This window comes from Leuresthes tenuis, unplaced genomic scaffold, assembly GCF_036924035.1.
Source record: "Leuresthes tenuis unplaced genomic scaffold, fLeuTen1.0.hap1 SCAF_11, whole genome shotgun sequence".
Classification (NCBI taxonomy): domain Eukaryota; kingdom Metazoa; phylum Chordata; class Actinopteri; order Atheriniformes; family Atherinopsidae; genus Leuresthes; species Leuresthes tenuis.
The window spans coordinates 14004044-14024412 of NW_027325365.1; the positions used below are offsets into that span (position 1 = coordinate 14004044).

Consider the following 20369-nt stretch of genomic DNA (forward strand, 5'->3'; position numbering starts at 1 on the left):
ATATTCTTCAAAATCCAATAACTCCTATAAACCTATATGAATACCACAAAAGATTTTTAAAAATTTGGTAACTTCCCACCTTATATGCCCACCATATGTCCACAGTGCTTTATTTTCCCCTCTATGTTCACTGCAAACCCCCGTTAATGAGCATCTCTAATCCAGGGAAGGTCTATTAATTTTGTGACCCATTTCAAATGAGGTCAACACGTCAAGCTAGAAGCATTTACAACTAATTGGGTTTCACCTGCATGAAAGATGTCTAAATAAACATTAAAGATGAGGAAAGGTGATGCTTTGATATGAATGATAATAGAGCGCATCATTTAAATGGGGAGGGCTGTTTGGTGCATGTATCAGATATACATAGATCAAAGTGTCATCATGGTTCACTAAACAAAATGATCGGGGTGCTTTTATCATCTCTTCCGAGGGAATTATGTTATGGGTTTAGATAATCAATCCACAGTCACTTACACTGTGTTTAAATGTTCAAAGTCCTCACAGGTCCAAAGGAGGGCTTGTTTTTATTGCCTACAGTTACACAGTTGGAAACGATGCTTCAACAGAGCTCACTTCTCTGTACTAAATCTCTTGATGTCAGTTTACATTTTTCTCTTTATGCCACAGCGATTCTCGGTAGAATTTATTTAGCAGAAAGAGATTGTTTGCAACTGCGAGGTTTTGACATTTCTGTACTTTACATAACCTACTTGAAAAAAGGTTATTACAGTTTCCATCTGTACCTATCTGTAATGATAAGCAGGATTGCACGCACCAATACCGACTTCAGCTATGCCTGTTTGCAACCATTCATTCTAAAATGTTCTGTAACCTGCAGCCCAAGGCTGCTCAGTGAGAAAGTCATGAAGTATTTTCTTGATCCATTAACTTGTTAAAGTGGCTTTGGGGATGATGAAGAGCTCCTCTGAGACACATTCCCTCTGCCTGAACCTAAACCTCTTGTTTCATCCAAGTAGAAGTACTCAATCATAAGGACAGTTTGGCCAAAACACTGCGCTCTCTCTGCAAGTTTCAGAGACACCTTTATGGAACATAGCTGTCGAAAGTATGGGTAATGGACACTCGAGTCATTTTATCCTCTCCAGGCATCTCATAAAACTATAGATCCATTAAAATATCAGGTGTTTGACATCTCCAAAAAATAATAAAGAAAATGGAGGAGTAACTGTATGTGTAAATGCAAATGACTGTTTGCTAATCCCACCATGAGTTTCATTCTGAAGGCGCCTTTAGCATTTATGCCCATAAAAGTGCAGGATTTACTGTAAGTCCTTTAGCTGGTGTTATGAAAAGAAAAATGTCATATAAAACTGTCATTTTGTTGTGCGAAAACGGCTCATATTGGGAGGTTGCAAGAGAAGAAGAATGTAAAAAATAATTAGCAAAGGTCAACAGATGAGAATACCCATAATCCCACATTTTCCTGAGATTGTCCTCCAAAACTATTCATCAAAATATCTGTGCCTGTAATATTGTCAGTGTGAAACAATCACCCTGTCATCTTCATAAGGAAAGATGGAGAGGTTGAGATTTCTGATGAGATCTCCCTGAAAGACCTGGACATATCCCTTTCTTCCAGCAGGATCACCAAGCCACCAGAGCTCTCTGAGATGCCATAGGGTGTGCTGATTGATTCTACCCTGAGAGATTATTCTAGATACTGACAGTGTGCAGTGTGAGTGTTAGAGTGTGTCTGACTGTTGGAGTCAAATATAGACAGGTTGTGTCTGATAGAGACAGAGGCAGAGGGCTCGGTGATCTACAACCAGTTTAGATCCTCATTTCTCTGAGTTCATAGCTCTATTCCATCAGTCTGCAGGCAGGGAGCCAGAATTTCACTCTCTCCTCCATGGTGGGCTAATTCATTCTCACATATCAGGTAAAAATAGCCTTTGTCTGTCTCAACAGGTTCAAAAGCAACACATTCTTATTAGTTCATTTTGATCAGTCTTGTCTGTTTTTCTTATCTTTGATAGTTTTTGTGTGGTGCAGCTTCTTATGTTCGTATGCTTCCTGTAATCAGTATGAAAGCAATAACAGCAGCCTCTGGGGAGTTTCCTTAAGCAAAGGTTAAACAGTTGAAAACGAAACAGAGGAAAGAAAACAACCTTAATATCGCACACATGCAAGTAGCCACCTCAGAAAACAGACACACGACTGGGCACATTTACTCCTACTCATACTGTCAAACTCCCATCTGAGAGGAGATCAGCCTCTAAATCAGTCAGATTTAAATAAAGTGACTGCCTTTCCCCAAAGCAGATGGTAATGAAATTACTACCTTTTTTGTGTGGATATCATCACCCACTGAGATGGCACTGTGTCTGCAGCTGGAGCAGGTGTGTGATGGTGACACAGTGCCAGGGGCTTGATGCAGATTCCTGTTTCATCACATCCAGCTGTGCATATAGCCCTAACACACCTGGATGGCAAAGTCACATCATTAAAACACAGATGGTCGTTCACAATGGATGACATTTTTTTTTTTTTTTCAAGGAGTTAAGGTTTAAGTGAGCATTGATGGCTCATTTTAATGTAGGAAAGAAACGTTTTGCCTATTGCAAAAACAGCAAATCCAAGGCCCATTTATATTAAGTCCAGTCAAAGGAGCTGTGCATCAAAAAGTTTAAAAAGTGATAACATATGCAAATGGACACCATATGACTCTGTCTATGCATTTGCTCTGCCAATTATTGTTTGCATATTTCATTAGGTTATTAGTGGCAGTGCTATTAAGCTTAATATTGCAGAAATGAAAAGTCTGATTCAGTCAGAGAGCAGTAGAGATTTCCTGATTTATGCATATCTGTGTTGTTTATGGAGCTTCCAAATTTACTGCTTTTATGTAAATAATATAATTCCAAAAAGACCTGAAAAACTGCAACAAAAACATAAGTCTTTTATTAAATTATTTGACAGGAAGTGAGGGCCCAGAGCAAGGACTTAAACCTGGGGCGACTGCATTAAAAAGCTTAAGCCTCGATGAGGGGGCACCTCCTCAACCAGTTAAACTACCCAGCATGCCAAAAACATTATTCTTAAATCATTCATATGACTTAACCCCTCTATGGTATAACCACAGTTTTAACCAACACACTCTTCATTTAAATTTTTCAATAAAACATCACATTGCTGTTGCTTCGACAACTTGATTGCTAGCTGGCTAGCGGCGTGAAGAAGCAGATACAGAGGTGGTATCACATTTTTTTGCCAGCTAATCTGTAACACATAATTAGGTAAAGAGAGATCCAATCAAAAGTCCAACACTCAACCCAGTCATCTAAGCTGGACGAAGTAAAGTCGCTCAGGGTTGTAATACTTTAATCAAAACATAAAAAAACTTTGCTAAAAAGGCTAAAATTATTCCTCCACCTCCATAACTGTTGTAATAACTTCAAATGCACATAAAAGGTTGATGTTTTTGTACTCTCAATGTGCAATCACTCACCCCTCAGCAGCACACATAACATGCAGTCCATTTTAACTGCACCACCACTTATACATTACATAAAAAATATTGTGTTACTCTTTTCTAAAATCACTGCCTTTTTCTATTTTCTTATCATGATTGATAACAATTGTCTGTAGCTTTAAGAGTCTGAGATTCCTCTGGAGCCCTCATTAGTTGAATTGTCCTGCTTTCCCAGTGGAAATTATCAACAAAACAAGAGAGCACATTGTTCATCGTTTCAGGGTCAGTGTGCATGTGTGCCATGCTTGCAGGCAGTTTTTGAACCCATGCAGTACAGTTCGGCGTAACAGCGAGGAACTTGTGCCATTGACGACAGATGAAGGCTAAGCGGGTATAGCCCCTTTAACCCTACCCTGAGCTCTGGATGACCTGCCAGAAATTGTTGACCTCACTACACCATCAACACGCAGCCCTTTGGGATACTTAAATTAAAAGTGTATGGAAACACTCAGTGATGACGTACTGTTTCTGTATGACTTGCCTTATAAAAGGAGTTTTATCGTGGATTGTATGTAGTGTACTCCTGAAACCATTTACATGTGATAAGAAAATAAAATGTTTCAAAAAGTCAAACATATCCTTTTGTCTGAGAAATCCTTTGGGCCCTTTTTTTCATTTTCTATCAGTGTCTCCTGTAAGTGAGAAGGCAACACAACTGGAAAGAATCTTAACTCAAACACTTTTGGGATCTGACTTTTAATTGGACTTAAATTCACATAAATAACATTGGTTCATATATATTTCATATATCATACAGCTTTATATAATATATATTTCCTCCTATGATTTACATTCCTCTCTGGCCAAAAGTATCTCTGTTATATCAATGGAAACAGAAAGCATTTCATGAAGGCAAAACTGTTCTTTTTGTGCTGGTTTTCAAGGTTCCAGTGCCAAAAAGGAGAGGAGTACTTTTCTCTTTGTTGTAAAAAAAAAAAAAAAATATCCCAAAATTACACAAACAGGAAAGCAAAAAGGAGAATCTATTGCATTGTTTCTAAGGTATTAACACTGCACTACGAAGAGTTGGTAGCTACTGAAAATCATTCACCATATATATTTAACTGGACTAACATGTGACACAAAAAAAAGAGCACTGCAAACAACCTGATATGCATGGCATTGAAAAATTTTGTGTGTTCTTGTCATGTTTTTCTTTAATTGTAAAAAGAAAAGAAAAAAGAAGAAAAAAACAGAGAGATATAATATGTTTTACTTGATAAGAAACCTCACCGTGAAGAGTTATGAACCTGTAGCAAGGTCACATAATCATGCAGTGACCCAACCAAGGGGCTCGCAAAGATGAGTTGAGCTTGTCCGCCCAGATCACAAATCAACACACGGTCAAGCCTGAGACTGACATTATTCAACAAGATCTATGGATATCTGTAAATCAGGTGACATTCAATAATCTCCCTGACAAAAAAACAAAAAAAAACTGCTCTCATATCAGAGGTCTCACTGTGTTACCTTTGACACGTGGATTATCTTTAGCCATCACTCCTGTCATCAAATAAGCCTACGGTTTCCCTTAATGAATAACTGAAGCACACCGATATTGTTCAATGTCAGATTATCACCACTCACCCACAACTAAATGCTCGCTGGATGTACCAGCAAATTATTTATCAGTGTGAGCCTGCAGGTTGCTGCTTTTTCTGTTTGCTTTTTCAAGGCAATGACATCATTGCCTGCCTGAAGAGACAAGTATCATGACAGTCAACATTATGCACACATGAGAGAAGGGTGGTTGAAAATAGTCATGAGGTGGGATGTTTTGTCATATCTATGTTTAAAAGTCTGCACCTGACTCCATACCTCCAGTGTCTGTTAACTAAAATCTCATCTTTTCCTTTGCAACCTGTTAAATCTGCACGAACTACAGTATAATACACATTTGATTGTCTGAATCCGAGCTGCTACCTGAATGTCAAACCCAAGACTGTCACCCACACGAGGCCTTGAAATCCAAACAAAAAAGCAAACAATGGCTCCAGCTTCAGCTGCTATTTGACAAAATGAGTTGGACATCAAGTCTGCTGTAAGCAAATGAGTATAGAGACAAGGACTTGATCTTGACCATTACTTAAACCCCGGGACTCTACAATATGTCATGCATCAATCACAACAAAACCAACCTGAACAGAACATGACTCATCTTGGTGTGTGTATGTGCATGTGTGTGTGTTAACAAATCACAAGAGGAAAACACAATCATGCCATGACATTGCAACAGACTAAGAATTTAAGTGTTAACCCTCTTTGTCCCTGAAAAGTCATCAACAGGGTGAACTTTTTTTTTTAAACAGCCTTAGTATATCATTATATTGTCTATATTCAAATTTTCATAAATGTCAGCATAATCACATCCTTTAACCAAACCAGATTATTTCACTGTGTGCTATTGAAAAATTGCAATGGGGAGGGCAAATTCCTGGCTGTAATTGAAGTTTGGACTGTTTTCTATTGCAAAGCGCTGGTTGCACAAAATTGGCATGGCGATTTAATCATAATTAATTCCAGACAAGAAATTATTTCGTAAATACGAGCTGGACAACAGAATGAGTTAACACAACCAATAGAAGAGTTTTGCAGTCACCTACCCTCCCCATTACATCCCTGCCACTAAGCTCCATCTATTTCACTACACATAGAGGGCAAGTTGTGTTCATTAAAAAGTGCATCATGAATATGTTGCCATCAATAATAAACCATCTTCTTTTTTTAAACATAAATAACATTTCTTTTCTTGTATATTCAATAAATCTCTTATTATACAAGTGGAGTAGTCATATGATGCAAATCTGCCCCCTGTGATGTTGTTCATTCAATATCCAGGAGCAACGTTTACACTTCCTGGAACACGGAAGCTGTAACCCACCAATACAAAGACAGCTGATGGGCCAAATCTGGGAGGAAGATCAAGGAGAAGACTTCAGCAACAACCACCGAAAGCTACCAAAGACACATGAGCAGTGACAGCAGAATATTCACAAATCCACTACAAGCATCTGATTTAATCGGCATTATAGTAAAGTCTAGTGAACACAGTAAAAGGGACACAAAAAATATATCTCATTATAGGAAAGTATACTGACATATTTGGTAATATGTCTGTATTCTCCTCACTGTTTTCTGAGATTTCTTTTCTTTTTCATGTGAGTAAATCAATAGCACTCAGTTTCCTGCCTAAAGCGTTGAGTGTTACGCAGCATCGGTACACCCTGATCTGGAAGGGCTATTTGGGGAATATATCTTACACTAGTATGATACAAGTGTTAAGCTGAAGTATGGAAAAATGTATTATTATGTTTCCAAAATGTAGCCCGTCAGCCACATAACATTTTCAATTAAACTTCCTTTGACAACTGTATTGGAGTTGTGTGCATTGTGTAAAGTACATAAAATAAGTCTACCAAGCAAAAAACTGTCCTAAGTTAAAAATATGTACGAATCACACACTGCTTAAGCAAACTTAAGGTTTTAAATGCTTAGTTAAAACCTGAAAAAATTTAAAGCTTTTGTCATTTTGAAGTGAAATTTCATGGCTAATTTCTAGATTTGTTTGCCCATGTGCAAATGAATGAAACTGCTAAACTAAGCCAGCTAATGGAACACGCTGCTTTACAAAGCAAAAAATCTTTAATGAATCCTAAATCAATTAATCAATTGATAATTTTACCAAATCTAATTTGGCTTTTGTTTTATTTGTTAACTTGACCTTTCATTAAACCGCAATGTAGCAAAAGATTTCTCTGCATTTTGTTTGGTCTATCTCTTTTGAAACATTGTCTTAAATACATCTAAATTCACTGTTCATATGTTGTAGCTTCAAACTTTAAATGGTAGACATGAAGATTCTCACCTTGGTCTTCTGCCTAGAGGTCAAATCATGAAGAAATACAATGAAAAGGGAAGTGGAAACCAGGAGTCCAGCCCTGCCCAATGACTGACCTCGCTTTGCCAGTGACTTCAGGGCATCAGATAAATTCTACATACATGATGTTTACAGTCAAGACAACTTTTTCCCATCCCCTAATATATCTGCAAAACAGAATGACAACGAACTAACAGGACTAACAATTTTCCAGATGGTGGTGTGCATATTTCCAATCCTTTTCATGACAAAAAAACACTCCAGGGGTTTAGAGCAGAACTCAGTCACGCTGGTAGCATCTCTCAGCTCCCAAATCAACCTCTTAGTCACTGGACCAGTCAGTGGCAAGTTTTCATCCCGGTCAAATATGGCGATTCCTGTCGGCACAGACCCATTTGCTGCTGTTGCTGCTCCTGAAGATCTGAGGCCACCCCGTCAACAAAATCTGGGACAGGCAGCCCTGAGAGAATCATGACTGACTTGTTCCAGATCATGAAAGTGGGTACAACAGGCAGGAGGAAGGAGATTTCGAACGTGTGAATGTGCTGGGAATTCATGGCATCGTAAAACGACAGGGAATTGTTGTCGTAGTCCAGCAGCACACCCAGCCGCCGCAGCTGCAGGCTGGCCTCCACTAGCATCTCCTTACCATCATGACGCACCATGAAGTTGTTGTTGCAGCGTGACAACACCCATGTGGATGAGTTCTTGCCACTCCACTCGTTTTTTGGGGCTGATTTGTAAGCCACGCCGATGGCATACCTTCAGGGAGGGGACAATTGGAACATATTAGTCATCTGAAACAAGTGTCCTATTTAATATCTTGCACTGTCAGGTAACCAAATGCTGATGACACACAAGATAGGAAAAGACCCTTTGGGTCTTTCCTGCATCTACTTCACAGCCAATTATTAGGGGAGTATAATTAGGAGAAGAGTATTCACTGTGCTGAGTGTGTGCTATTGTGTGTGAGTGAGTGCAGTTTGCATAACAACCTAAATTTAAACTCCCAAAAGAAAGATATTTCAGTTTACCAAGCCTCCTTACAAGCTTATATAATGCACTAGTGTGCGGGTGTGTTTCTTACCATGTGGAAGCTCCCAGCAGCACCTCCCAGTAGTGACACCCACTGTCAATAAAGACATTACCGGCAGCTCCGTAGGAGCCTGTGCCGCTGAAACGCTCTGGGGTGTGGCTTTTCTTCAGTGAGCTCTCATCTTTCTCCATGGTTAGACAGTCATTGGACAAACGCAGCTTCTTGTGGGCCGTCTTTGGGTCTAACTTGAAGGGCTGACCTGAAGAGAGACGCATTCAATTTAGTAATGAGGTGCATTTTTTGTCAAAAGGACCTCCTCTCAACTGTTAAATCATAAATATAAAAAAAACATTGTTACTAAACATATGATTTTTAAGTCCTTTATGAAATTTGCACAGTTTTGTTTGATTGTTTTAAGTTCTTTTAATTGTACAGACCATAGCTGCTGAAATAGAGCGGATTATCATTCTAAAAGGACGTATTTGTTAGCTACAGAGTGTGAGAGGTTATGGACAATTGATTTTTTCAATTTCAAATGTAGGCTGTCTGGGGCAAGAGCACAATCTGTAAACAAGTCAGATTTATTACCTCCTTACAAATGTGATGAAGGAAATGTATCTTCTACAATTGCTTTTTGATAGTCCAGCAGTTCCTGAGGAGTATTAGCATTCATGTGCAGTAAAGTTAACGAACACTGTGGTCTCTATGATCCCCTGAGCGAATAACATGTTCTTAGCTGCTGCTGCGATATTTGCAAGTCAGTTATTAACCTCTGCGTGTCTGATACTCTTCTTCAAGATCATTCAAGATTGTTGGGTGGAAAAAGGTAAAACATAGCACAAGATCAAAAGGTGTAAGAGCTGAGAATAAGAATAAAAATTAGGGGAAGATTTTCAGTTAGAGCAGCAGCAACTTAAGTGGATAAATAGGACATGGGGTGAGAAGTGCTTGCATAGAACACACAGGGAGAGACAGATGAGCAGACTGTTTGAAATACAAGGGCGAGAGTCTAAACTTCAAAGCCTCATGCTGCCTTTGATGAAATCATTTCATAACAGTGAAGGAAGTCACTCGGCATTTTCTTCTCTTCCTCCAATCACAAAGACTTGTAAATTAGCTGAAGAAAATATTCTTCACTTCCACTGCAGTAGGTGGTGGTTGGAGCTATTCGGTTTAAATGCTTCTAGCCGACTGCCACAATTCAGTTTGCAATGACACCAGTAATTTAGGTGTAATGGGTGGAAAATCGAGAGGGCACAACTAGGCGAGTGCAGAGAGGAAGGGACCAAAAAGTGAGATGCAGAGGAGAAGTTGAGGGGATAATATGGGATGGTACAATTGGTGGAGGATCACCTCTCTACCTCTCCATGTCTGCGTCTGTGAGTGTGTGTGTGTGTGTGGCTTCTTGAAAGTCAACCACATCCCTTCCAGACCTGACATTTAACTCTGACACCTCTCATCTCATCACTCAGCCTCTCTGAGTCTCCCACGGCTTAATGAGCAACACAATGAGGACCCTGACTCCACCTCCCTTCTCTCTATCTACCCTACCCTTCATCTCTCTTCCCCCATTCTTTCATTCTCATCCTCTCTATCCTCTCTCCACTCTCACACTCCTTTCCAATAATCTGCGTGGTGAGTGTGTGTTACTGCGTGCGGATATGAGACGATGAGGCCAATGTGCTGCTGGCAGCCAATTACATTAATGCGCTCTCTTTGAACTGCTTATCGCTGCCAGCGCAGCCATTTCCAAACACTAGGGCTCTGTCATGCCTTTCCAGGGGATGACTCCTGAGAGCCTGTGCCGGGCCTGGGCTTGGGGAAGGGGAGACAGATGTGACAGTAGAGGACAAGCAGACACATACACACAAACATATTCGCACACATGACATCAGCTACAGCCTACACAAATGCAGGCATATAACAGTAATTTACCAAGTGGAAATGTTTTGAACAAGTGTGAAAATGGAGAAAGTCAAGCATAAGAAGTCTGCACTGCAAATTAAACAAGCTAAATGGCACTAAAAGAGCTGTTGCTTTCAGCAAGTTTCCTCTCACTTTTAGGTACTTCCATTCTTAAACCTGCTCTAGTATTTTGATACTCCCAGATGTTGTCATCTAAATGCTGTACACTTTTAATCCTATCTTGACTACATAATGGAAGCATAGACACTGCTGACCACTTTTAAAGGTACTAATTCGGGACTTTATTTTCTTTTTAATTTGTGGACTAATTATGAGCAGTCAATGTGTTACTTGCAGTATTCAGTGGTCAGAGTGCTTTCAGCTTGGAGAATCAGTAAGTATTCTGTCAGGCTAGCTAAAACTTAAAGCTACACAGAAAGGTTGCCACATAGCGTAGCAACCCGAACTGTATCAGAATGGACCTCAGATCGAGTTGCAGTATGGACTCTTTGCTGTTGAGGAAAGGTAGGACAGAGTAAACGATTGTCTGGTGCAGTACTTCCATAATGTAGCTCTTGCTCAAAGTACAAAGAAATGTCTAAAATTTGTTTCAGATGGGAAACAATGTGTTCTTCTTAAGATAAGACAGAAGCTCTTCTAAACTTTTAGCTGTTGGTTTTAGAGACACAATGAAAGCATGTTAGGAGTTACAAAGAGTATTTGGAAGAAGTCCAATTCAAATGAAAGTGCAAGTCTAAACATAAATTCTGAAACCTTTTATATATCGGCTTTTAAGAAAAAAAGCACATCGATTTAACATCAATGTAAATTTAATATATTCTTCTCATTAATCTACATTAAAAACAGTGCTAATGTGTACAAATGTAATTCATTATGTCGGGACATAGTGTGAGCAATCAACTATATTTTAACTGTGTCAACAGCCTGCCTAACATTTTTGCAAAAACATAGATTAAGCTACTTCAAACATGATCAAGATTGAAAATAGAATAAATCCTCCGCATATATTAATTAAGTAAAAAAAGCAGCAATATGGACTCTTGACACATCAGCAGTCTGACACAACTTTACACAGGTTTCTACCTCCCTGCTGAACAGACAAATCCTTCCTTGTAATTAAAATGTATGACAGCCTGCCCCTCGGCTTCTAAAAGTCCAATTCATATGTAAAGTGGTATGTAATCCAACAATGCTGACTACTGTCATCTGGTTGAGATGCAGATGTACACTGGAGAGATTAAAAATGCATCGATCATCTATCGACCCATAGCACGGCAACAGTAGCTCACAATGTCTTACTAGGAATGTGAGTTTACATGTTTTGAGACTTGTCTTCTCTGCTTCCACTGAAAAAATTATGACTTTTTCTGTTCTACTTCCAAGACAACTGAAAAAGTCCTGGTGTGGTAAAAAGCAAAGACAGAAGCTTTGATCCTTGACCCTTTGATGAACTAAGCAGAATCTTTAGAGACTAGTACTAGTGTTAATCGACATAAATCTTTCCTTTGTGAGATGCTGAAGTTTCTGGCTTTCAGTGCCCACATTCAGTCTATGGTCTGACAAAAAAAAAGAATCTTCCAGCCGACTGGTGCTTTCTTCATTCAACGTCCACCTCCACTTACTGGCATTTTCACCTGCTGTGTGAATGCAGGACGGTGCTTTGAGTGAGCAAACATACAAACAATTCGTCATGAAACCCCAAAAGGCAAATGACAAAACATATTGAAAAATCTGGCTTTTGAACCTGTTATGACCAAGGGTGACGCATCATTTGACCTTTCAAACCTGGAGTGACGCACATGTCACATTTTCAAAAAAAATATTGATAAAACAGAATGCAAAGTCAGTAGTTTACAATAGAAGTTAAAAGTTTAAAATACTAAATGTTTTTTTTTTTCATTTCAAGTTTATCCAGAGTCAGAGAAAGCCTCAGATTTTAGAAAGCGAAATCAGTTTTCAGGAGAAAACCACCTACTAGATGTAATATGTAATTTGTAGAAACTATATGCCATCTGTTAGATGGATTATGATAAAAACATTAAAACTGGTAAGAGCTTCTCCGTTATCTGCTTAAAATAAAATGTCAATATATTATTTCAATTATATAATTATAATAAAAAGTCAACATCATTTTTAGCTCTTTTGTATTAAGTGATAAAGACAAAACAATGTAATAAAAATGATCTTTCTTAAATCTTTGGATTTTTGCAGTGGTTGAAAAATGAGGCGCTTTACAGTTTTATGCTTCAAAAAGGAATTAAGACCAAAGCAAATAGAAAATTAGCCCCCTGTCAAAACTCTCATATTTCTCAGCCCTGTTTGCAGTTCAACTCAATTCCACTGGTGTGTAATAAGGATCATTTGTAAAAATGTGTCACAAATATGTAGTTTCATGATAGTTTTGACTGTGCTGACACGCCTACTGTTGAAATACAAAAGTTTGTGCAGATGATTAAAAAAAATAATCATATGAATAATTTTCAGTGAACCGTTCATGCTGATTTATAATTATTATTCCTCCTGTTGCTGAAAATGTTTGTATTTTCTTTGCTCTCGGTGCATTTTTTGTCTTTATTTCACAAGAAAGTTTCCTGCTGCAATCAGACTGGGGATGTTTTAAATGCACAGCATTCACCATGCTACTATTTCATGTGGCGGCCCACTTTCCTTTTTAATCTGCAGCCTCACTTCTTCCTCTGCTCCCAACACTTTTATTCCCTCATCATCTCTCCACCTCCATCAGTTTAATTTAAGGGCTCTGTGGTAGCTTGAGGCCTGTCATCAGAGATGCAAGCTGGGGAAATATTATTGCAGGTCCTTTAACAGGAAGAGAGATGTGCAGCCATTGGATACCTTGACATGTGATATTTTCAGCATGGATTTTAGCTGCTTACCTAGCACAGTGACCAGAATCAAACAAAATGTACACATGCTTTACACATGCACAAGCTCTCTGGGGTGTTTGCCCACTCCTTGCTTTGTTCACACAATGTGGATGCCCAGAATAGTTTACCAACAGAAAGACCAACGTTGTAAGGCGGCAGTCAGTGTTTCACTGTCAGCAAAGTAGCTGCTCGAAATAAAGCTTGCATGCATTCACATTTGCCATTGTTTGGACACAATATGCTCACTCAAAATACAGGTTTGTTTTTACTTGCAAACAAAAGAGCTGCTAAATGAAAACATATTCAAGACTGGATTTATGATGATTTACTCCTCCTTCACACCATTCTGCAGCCTCTAACAATGAAATGACAAAAGTGGGTGTTGATGTTTGGAGGCTTTACAGAGGGACAGGTGCAAATGTCAAGGTTCCAGAACGCGGGTCAAGGTGGATGAATACAATCAGATTAGCAGCTTATCGCCTATCAGAATGTGAAGAAAATGTGTGAACCTACACATTTATAGAAACAGTTGAGTTGGGTTCTTGGCATCTTCAGTACATATCAGCGCACAACAGGAAACTTAAATAACCTTTACAGAAATTTTGAAATGATGCTGAATTTGAATTTGTAGCTGGATAAATCACTGCTTATAGCTGACTTTCACATGCACCTGCATTAAAGTCAGACGCTATAAAAAAAAGCGCATCCTGCTTTCTTAAACCAGATCTGAAAATCAGCGGCCTAAACGTAAAAGAGAAAACCCATAAGAAGTCACAGCAAGATAATACTGCCAGACTGCCTGCAATCTACACACCTTCTGAATATTACTCTCTCTAATTTCCAACCTGTTTCTCTGTCTTCAGTCACTATAGTCCTCCCCCATTCTGCTGCTTGCTGATTTGAATTAATGAGTGAGGAGATAGCCAATTAAAAAGCACAGACAGGGCACGGACAAATGAAAGCTACCTTCAGTGATGTTTTTGTTCTTTCAGTCACAACTCTAATAAGAGGTGCCCAACCCCAGTTGCAACTTTAATTGATTTTACGCTTGTTAATGCCAAAAAATGTTGAGTCTTTAACACAAATGTAGAGAACATTGTGTCACCAGCCACATGTGCTTGAGTTTTTTCTTTTTCTTTTGAGTAACTGGAGGCAGATCTTGTTCTTTGTCTTTCATACAATATACATGTGGGAATATATCTATATTCAATATATCAAAAAGAAGATACAACAGTCTGAAGCGACTGCGTGAAAATTCTGTGCTAAAAGTGCTGAGCCTTATAAACAGGATTCAAAAAGGTTTTGCTTAGTATTTTGATGGTATTACTCCTCCTGCATTAAATAAATGGCTAAAAAGCAGTGGACCAAGGGGACTGATGTCTGCAGACACTCATCCCTGCAAAGAGCAATCTGGTGTCTTTTATTTACTCGACACTCTGCCTCTTTCACTCTCAATCTGTCACTTTTCATCCACTTTCAAACTCCCTCCTTCCCTGTCAAGGTACATCTTCTAATTTCTGAAGACAGAACTGTGGAAACCTGGTCACAGTTCACTCTGAGGTAAATGCAGAAGTGCCGTCATGGTGATAAAAGGTCACACGCGAGCACACATGCACGCACACACCCTCTTTTCAACTGACTTCTTCATCATGCTTAATTCATATGTTTTTCAAGAAGCTGTGAGTTACTTTACATGTTAGCGTTCAGCATCTAAGAGCACAGTGATTCTTGGATAAAGTACAGCATTAGTGTCGCTCCTTACTTTCAACCGCTCAATGTTCAAAAAGTGGTTGCTTTGGAGTGACCTAAAAAGCTTCAAAAAGCAAAGACACGATTTCAAATGTATCAATAGAACCAGCTGCAATGCACGTGACAGGATGTGAAGCCATTCTAGGATTCAACATTCATGAAACTAAAAAAATAAATAAATTTAGATGAATCAAATAAGATAAAACTAAATTAAATCAACTTAAATAAAAAAATGAACACAAAAGACATCTTTTTCCTTGTATTTAAGGACTGTAATTCTAAAAGGGCGAACAAAAGTCTTTGCAAAGTACAAATAGAAAAAGACTGAATGGCAGGGCTACGTCTGGCAAAAAAGACAAACGGCGTGCTAACACGAACGCCTCATAACAATTGCAAAGCATGGTGGTAGAGGGTTGATGATTTGGGCTTGCTTTTCAGCCACAGGACCTGGGCACCCTGCAGTTATTGAGACAACCATGAACTCCTCAGTATGTCAAAAGTATTTTAGAGACAAATGTGTGGCCGTCTGCTTAACAATTCGAGCTTGGCTGAAAATGGGTCATACAACGGGACAATGATCCCAAACAATGCAGCAGATCTACTACAGATCTTCTAAAAAAGAAACTGATCGAACTATTGCAATGACCTAGTCGGACCTCAATCTGACTTAAACGCTGTGGTGGGACCTTAAGAGAGCTGTTCATAAATGGATGCATGCAAAACTCAATGAAGTGACGCACTGTTGTAAAGAAGAGTGGATCAAAATCCCTCCACAACACCATAAGAGACTGATGACTTCATACAGATAATTATTTTGACTTATTGCTGCTAAAGGTGGCTTTGCATGCTGTTGAAGCATGCTGTACACTATGTTTTTTAACTTCTGCATTTAGCCTACCTTTGCCTTTGTTTTTGTTATATGAATAATGACACAGTATACACAATATGTCATGCTTTGTTCTTCATCCTGAGTTCAAATGGATAGACCAGGTAAGAACCAAATATCCTTTTTTTATTGTGTTCTGATATGTAAACTCTAGAACCGATAAAGTGTGGACTTACTTTTTCACATGGCTACATCACTTGAGGCAATTTATCAGCTTTAACACAGATCCCCCTGAAGCGACTAAAGGCTTCTTTTCCCACATACAGAAAAAAACCTTGTAAACAAACTCTGATGCGTAAAATTGGTGCGGTTCTCCTTTAATGTTCCCCGAGTGCATGATATACCACACCTTCATCGCCTACATACATTTTTTATAGCATTTTAAAAACAGCATGCCTTTGCAGCAAATTCTTACATGCCATTTCATAAGGAGAGTGCTTTTAAACGCAGCTGTAAGGTCTGCGCAGCCAACGTGGCTGAAGCCAAAAGGTGTAACATTTTAAGACAAACAGCTTTATCACTGGGATAATTTGACAGATGGCACAGAATTAAAAATAAGAGGGCACCAGATGAAGAGAGGAGGGTCATTTGTTATAGCCGGCAGTAAAGGAGGAACAGGGAGAGTTTGAGGACATGACAAGTTATCACATACTGAAACAGACTTTAGCTCCCTCTGTCAGTATTAATGATACTTCATGTAAAATCATTCTTCAGACATTTGACTGCTGCTGTCCCAATAAAGTGGACAAACAGTCAGTTATGTCAGGTTTAATTTGTGATCACTAAGAAAACAGTTCAAGTTTAGTAATTAAGTAGAGTTTTTACCTGTAGATGTGTATTATATGTTGACAAGTTCAGTAATAGAGTAATTCACATTATACTGCTGGGAAATGATTTGCAATGCACCCCTCCTTGTTAACTTTTACCTTTTAGTAACACAGACTGCTGGATTCACATCCATCCTCTACATGCATGTGTAGTGCACCTTTTTGGTTATATTTAGAAATTACTCTTCAGAAAGTGAGTCCCCTGATGATGCATGGCTTTCCAGGATCTAGTACTGCTTCATGTCATAATATTTGCTTTGCAACCCTCTACCTGAAATATGATGAGCTTAGGCAAAAAGCTTCCCGGGTTTCTCATCCTGGAAAGAAAATGAGACAGTTAATCCTTCCAATCTATCTGACAGACATAAAGGGAGACTTTAAGTGCAAAGAAAAAAGAAAATAGTTCTCAGCTGAAAAGTTTGCTATTACAGCAGAGCCTGCACAGCAGCAACGTGTGGAAGAAAAACCTAATGAGTCTGTCAAAGTGAGACATGTGTGACCAGTTTTCTCTTGGCCCATTTTAATCCAAACACTACTCGCTATCAACAGAACAGATGAGAGAAGCTCTTTAATATGAATACCAATTCCTCTGACAAAAACAGGGAGGGGAGAGAGGAGAAATACATGTGAAGAGGCACACGAGGTGAGTCCGTGTCATGAGGTTTCATAAAGAAAACCTTGTGGGTAAAATTTTTGAATGTTTTGTGCTATTTTGACGGCTTGTCTAAACATCACAGCAGAGGGAAAAGCTGACTGGCAATCACAGGCTCAGATCCTCCACTAGTGTTGGCTGTGGGTGGACAAGCTTTTCCCATCATAACACAGGCTGCCGGAGAAGGCCAGTGAGTGGGAATCATCCTTCAGCTTGATACTACGCACGTACACTGGCCATTTACTGATTTAGTATTCATATTATACAGTATAAGTGCTAAAATACTGTGTTTTACTGGCAAATATGACACTTCTGCTCAAATGTTTGCATGAACATATATAAATCTAACATACACATAGCTTCAGATATAAGTTTACTGTTAAGCTCAGATGGGATTTGGGATCCTAACAAGATAGAGATTGCAAGCTATTTCATGATTTACTTTATGCCTACCAAATGACCAATATGTTATCATATGTTTACGTGTGACAAATGCATTCCTGTATTACAATAGTTAGGCACAGTGGAAATTTAAGTAAGATGCTTCACTGAACTAACCAAAATGTGAAAGACAAGAAGGTAAGAAAGAAAACAACAGAAATACGTCTTTGTGATAGTTCATGTACAAATCTCAAGTTCAAAGGATCAGATGGAAGTAACACATTCGTGGGAAGAAAACGTACTAAATATGAACTGATAGGATAAGTTCACACGGACCGAGCAGAGGGGGTGTAGTGTTGTGCCACCATGCTTTTAAACAGCACACCCTTGTTGCAGATTGAGAAGTGTGACAATAGTGTTGCTTGTTTGGTGTTATATGTTCCACTGCGACGGCTCTCTGTTGCACACAGATGTAGATTTAGCTCTGTGTCTACCTCCAAAGGTGCAACAATTTCCATCTCTGTACCGGGAAAATAGGGCTGCAAAGTGGAAAAAAGGTGCAAAAGCCTCACCCTGGATAGGCAGTGCTACAGTGGCTGATGCTCATGTGTCATAGTAACTCAGAGATAGCATTCTGCTATCATTCTGCTATATGTTATCTAAGAGGAGATTGTTCCCCTTCAGGAAAAACACTTTAATAAGAGGAATCTTTATACTACACCTTGGAGTCAACAGCAAGTTGAACATCTGAGCCAGGCTGAAATACAGAAAAGGACCAACAACATGGACCTGATCACAATCACTAGAACTGAACTGCTTAGTATCCACTGTGTTATGCCAGCAGGTCTTGATGTTACATTAAAGTTTGACCCATGCATCATCAAATACATCAGGAACTGCATATGCTTGATCTATCACAGCCTAATTGTTTGTCAGCTTGAAGGGAGCAGGAGCACGCTGTAAACACAACACTAAATCAGCATTTAGGCTGATGAGGCAATCTTGTTCTTAAACAGTAAGTTATTCACATCTGTCAAGTTACAAGTCATTTACAACAAAGAATCATATATCATATAAATTCCTGTGGGGTATAAAACATCAACAGCTTGTCACTAACCTTAGAAAGAAGCTGCAGATTTGAGGGATAGTTGTCTATAGTTTCATCACAGTGAACAACCCCCTTCAAACTGTCTAATCGTTATCAAGATCTTCTGAAAATGTACTGGCAAACCCCCTAAACTTATGTTTCCTTCTTCACCTTCAGATTACGGCTGATTAAAATGTTTATTACCCGTTACATAATTGTTACTGGAGCTACTGTGCGGTTGCATTTAATCTGCGACTCAGTATTCAGGCCGTACAGTAGATGATGATAACCAAATAATAACAAGGAGAGAAGCACAAGTCATTTAAACGCTGAACTAATAACGTGTCCAAAAAAAGAGTGTACTCATGTGAGGAAGGGGGAGAGATCATCTTAACTGTGACAGTTCCCACACGCCTTTTTTAGCAGGCTAATGGCATCCAGATTACAGTTAATCCTAAATGCTACAGCGAGACTCCTGACAGAAAGCGGGAAGGAGTTGGCATATCAGCTTCGTCTGAGCTTCACAGCACTACGACTGCAATTTTTGACTGATTTTAACATTTTATTGAGCCCCTTAGGGGAAGTTTGAAATTAGCTGTATAGCAAACGATTTAACTCATTTATTGCCACAGCTGAGCCGGTGGAATATTTCTATAAAAAAAGACTGCCGGGCGGTAGGATCATGTGGACACAGCCACACTGTCTCTTCTTTATCCCATCATATAAAAGTAGATATAAATGCACCTTCTTTTACTGGTGTGTTTTTCTTTTTTTTCTTTCAGTTCACGTTAAACTAACAGGTCTCTACCAGCATCAATCATTCTAAGCAAGTGTATTTCTTCATTCAAAGTTTTATAATCTTTGCGTCTTTCAGCTTCTTTCTTTAGTTTATTTACTGTGAACTGTTACCGAGAAGGGGAGGCATATCAAAGAAAAATGTAGTTCAATTTAAGGACGTGATTCAACAGCAGAGCAACCGGCTTCAGGGTGAAACTGAGAAAAGAAACAACAAAGAGAGGCTGGTAGAGAGGCCAAAAACTAAGTGCAGCCTTTTTTGTGCTGAAAAATTTGCATTCACCTTGCTAAAAAACAAGTAGACTCATAAAAAAAAAAAAAAACAGCCAGTAGTTCTTTAAAAGAGAAGTGATGGAGGAGTTGGTGTTTGGAGTGCTGCAGGTTTAATCCTTGAAGAATCCTCGGCTGTGCAAGTGAGTGCAGAAGACAAACGGCAGCATAAGTCACTATAAGCTGACAGGTGAGTGGGAGTAGAAAATAAGTTAAGACGCGCTGCATTGCTTACGAGCATCTCTTAAATAAACCATGGCAGCAAAACCACAGATAACTTGACGAAGGCCCCGGAACTTGCAGTCTTTCTGCTTTCATAGTGACATGGTGGAAAATTTGAGTGGTCTTGCTAGCTGTCCATGGCTTGTATGAGGGAAAAATGCAGAAAAAGATGGAATCATTTAGTAAGTGACAGTGAGGAAAACTCACAGGCATCACAAAGCCGGTCTGTTTAAAAGCCACAAAGAGCGAAAGAGAGAACAAAATCAGCATAGAAAAGCAT

The 20369-nt window shown here is 39.0% G+C and overlaps 1 protein-coding gene across 4 annotated transcripts in view; it reads right to left on the reverse strand.

Annotated features, from left to right (window-relative positions):
• Window positions 1-4646: 4646 nt before the first annotated feature.
• Window positions 4647-20369, reverse strand: part of mid2 (midline 2) — a 135505-nt gene continuing 119782 nt past the window's right edge. For all 4 annotated transcript variants that reach the window (XM_072395613.1, XM_072395615.1, XM_072395612.1 and 1 more), the window contains 2 exons: window positions 8461-8668; window positions 4647-8135 (listed from right to left, as the gene is read on the reverse strand). In XM_072395613.1, the coding sequence (XP_072251714.1) occupies window positions 7712-8135; window positions 8461-8668 (632 nt within the window). In that variant the 3' untranslated portion in view covers window positions 4647-7711. The remainder of the gene's footprint in view (window positions 8136-8460; window positions 8669-20369) is intronic.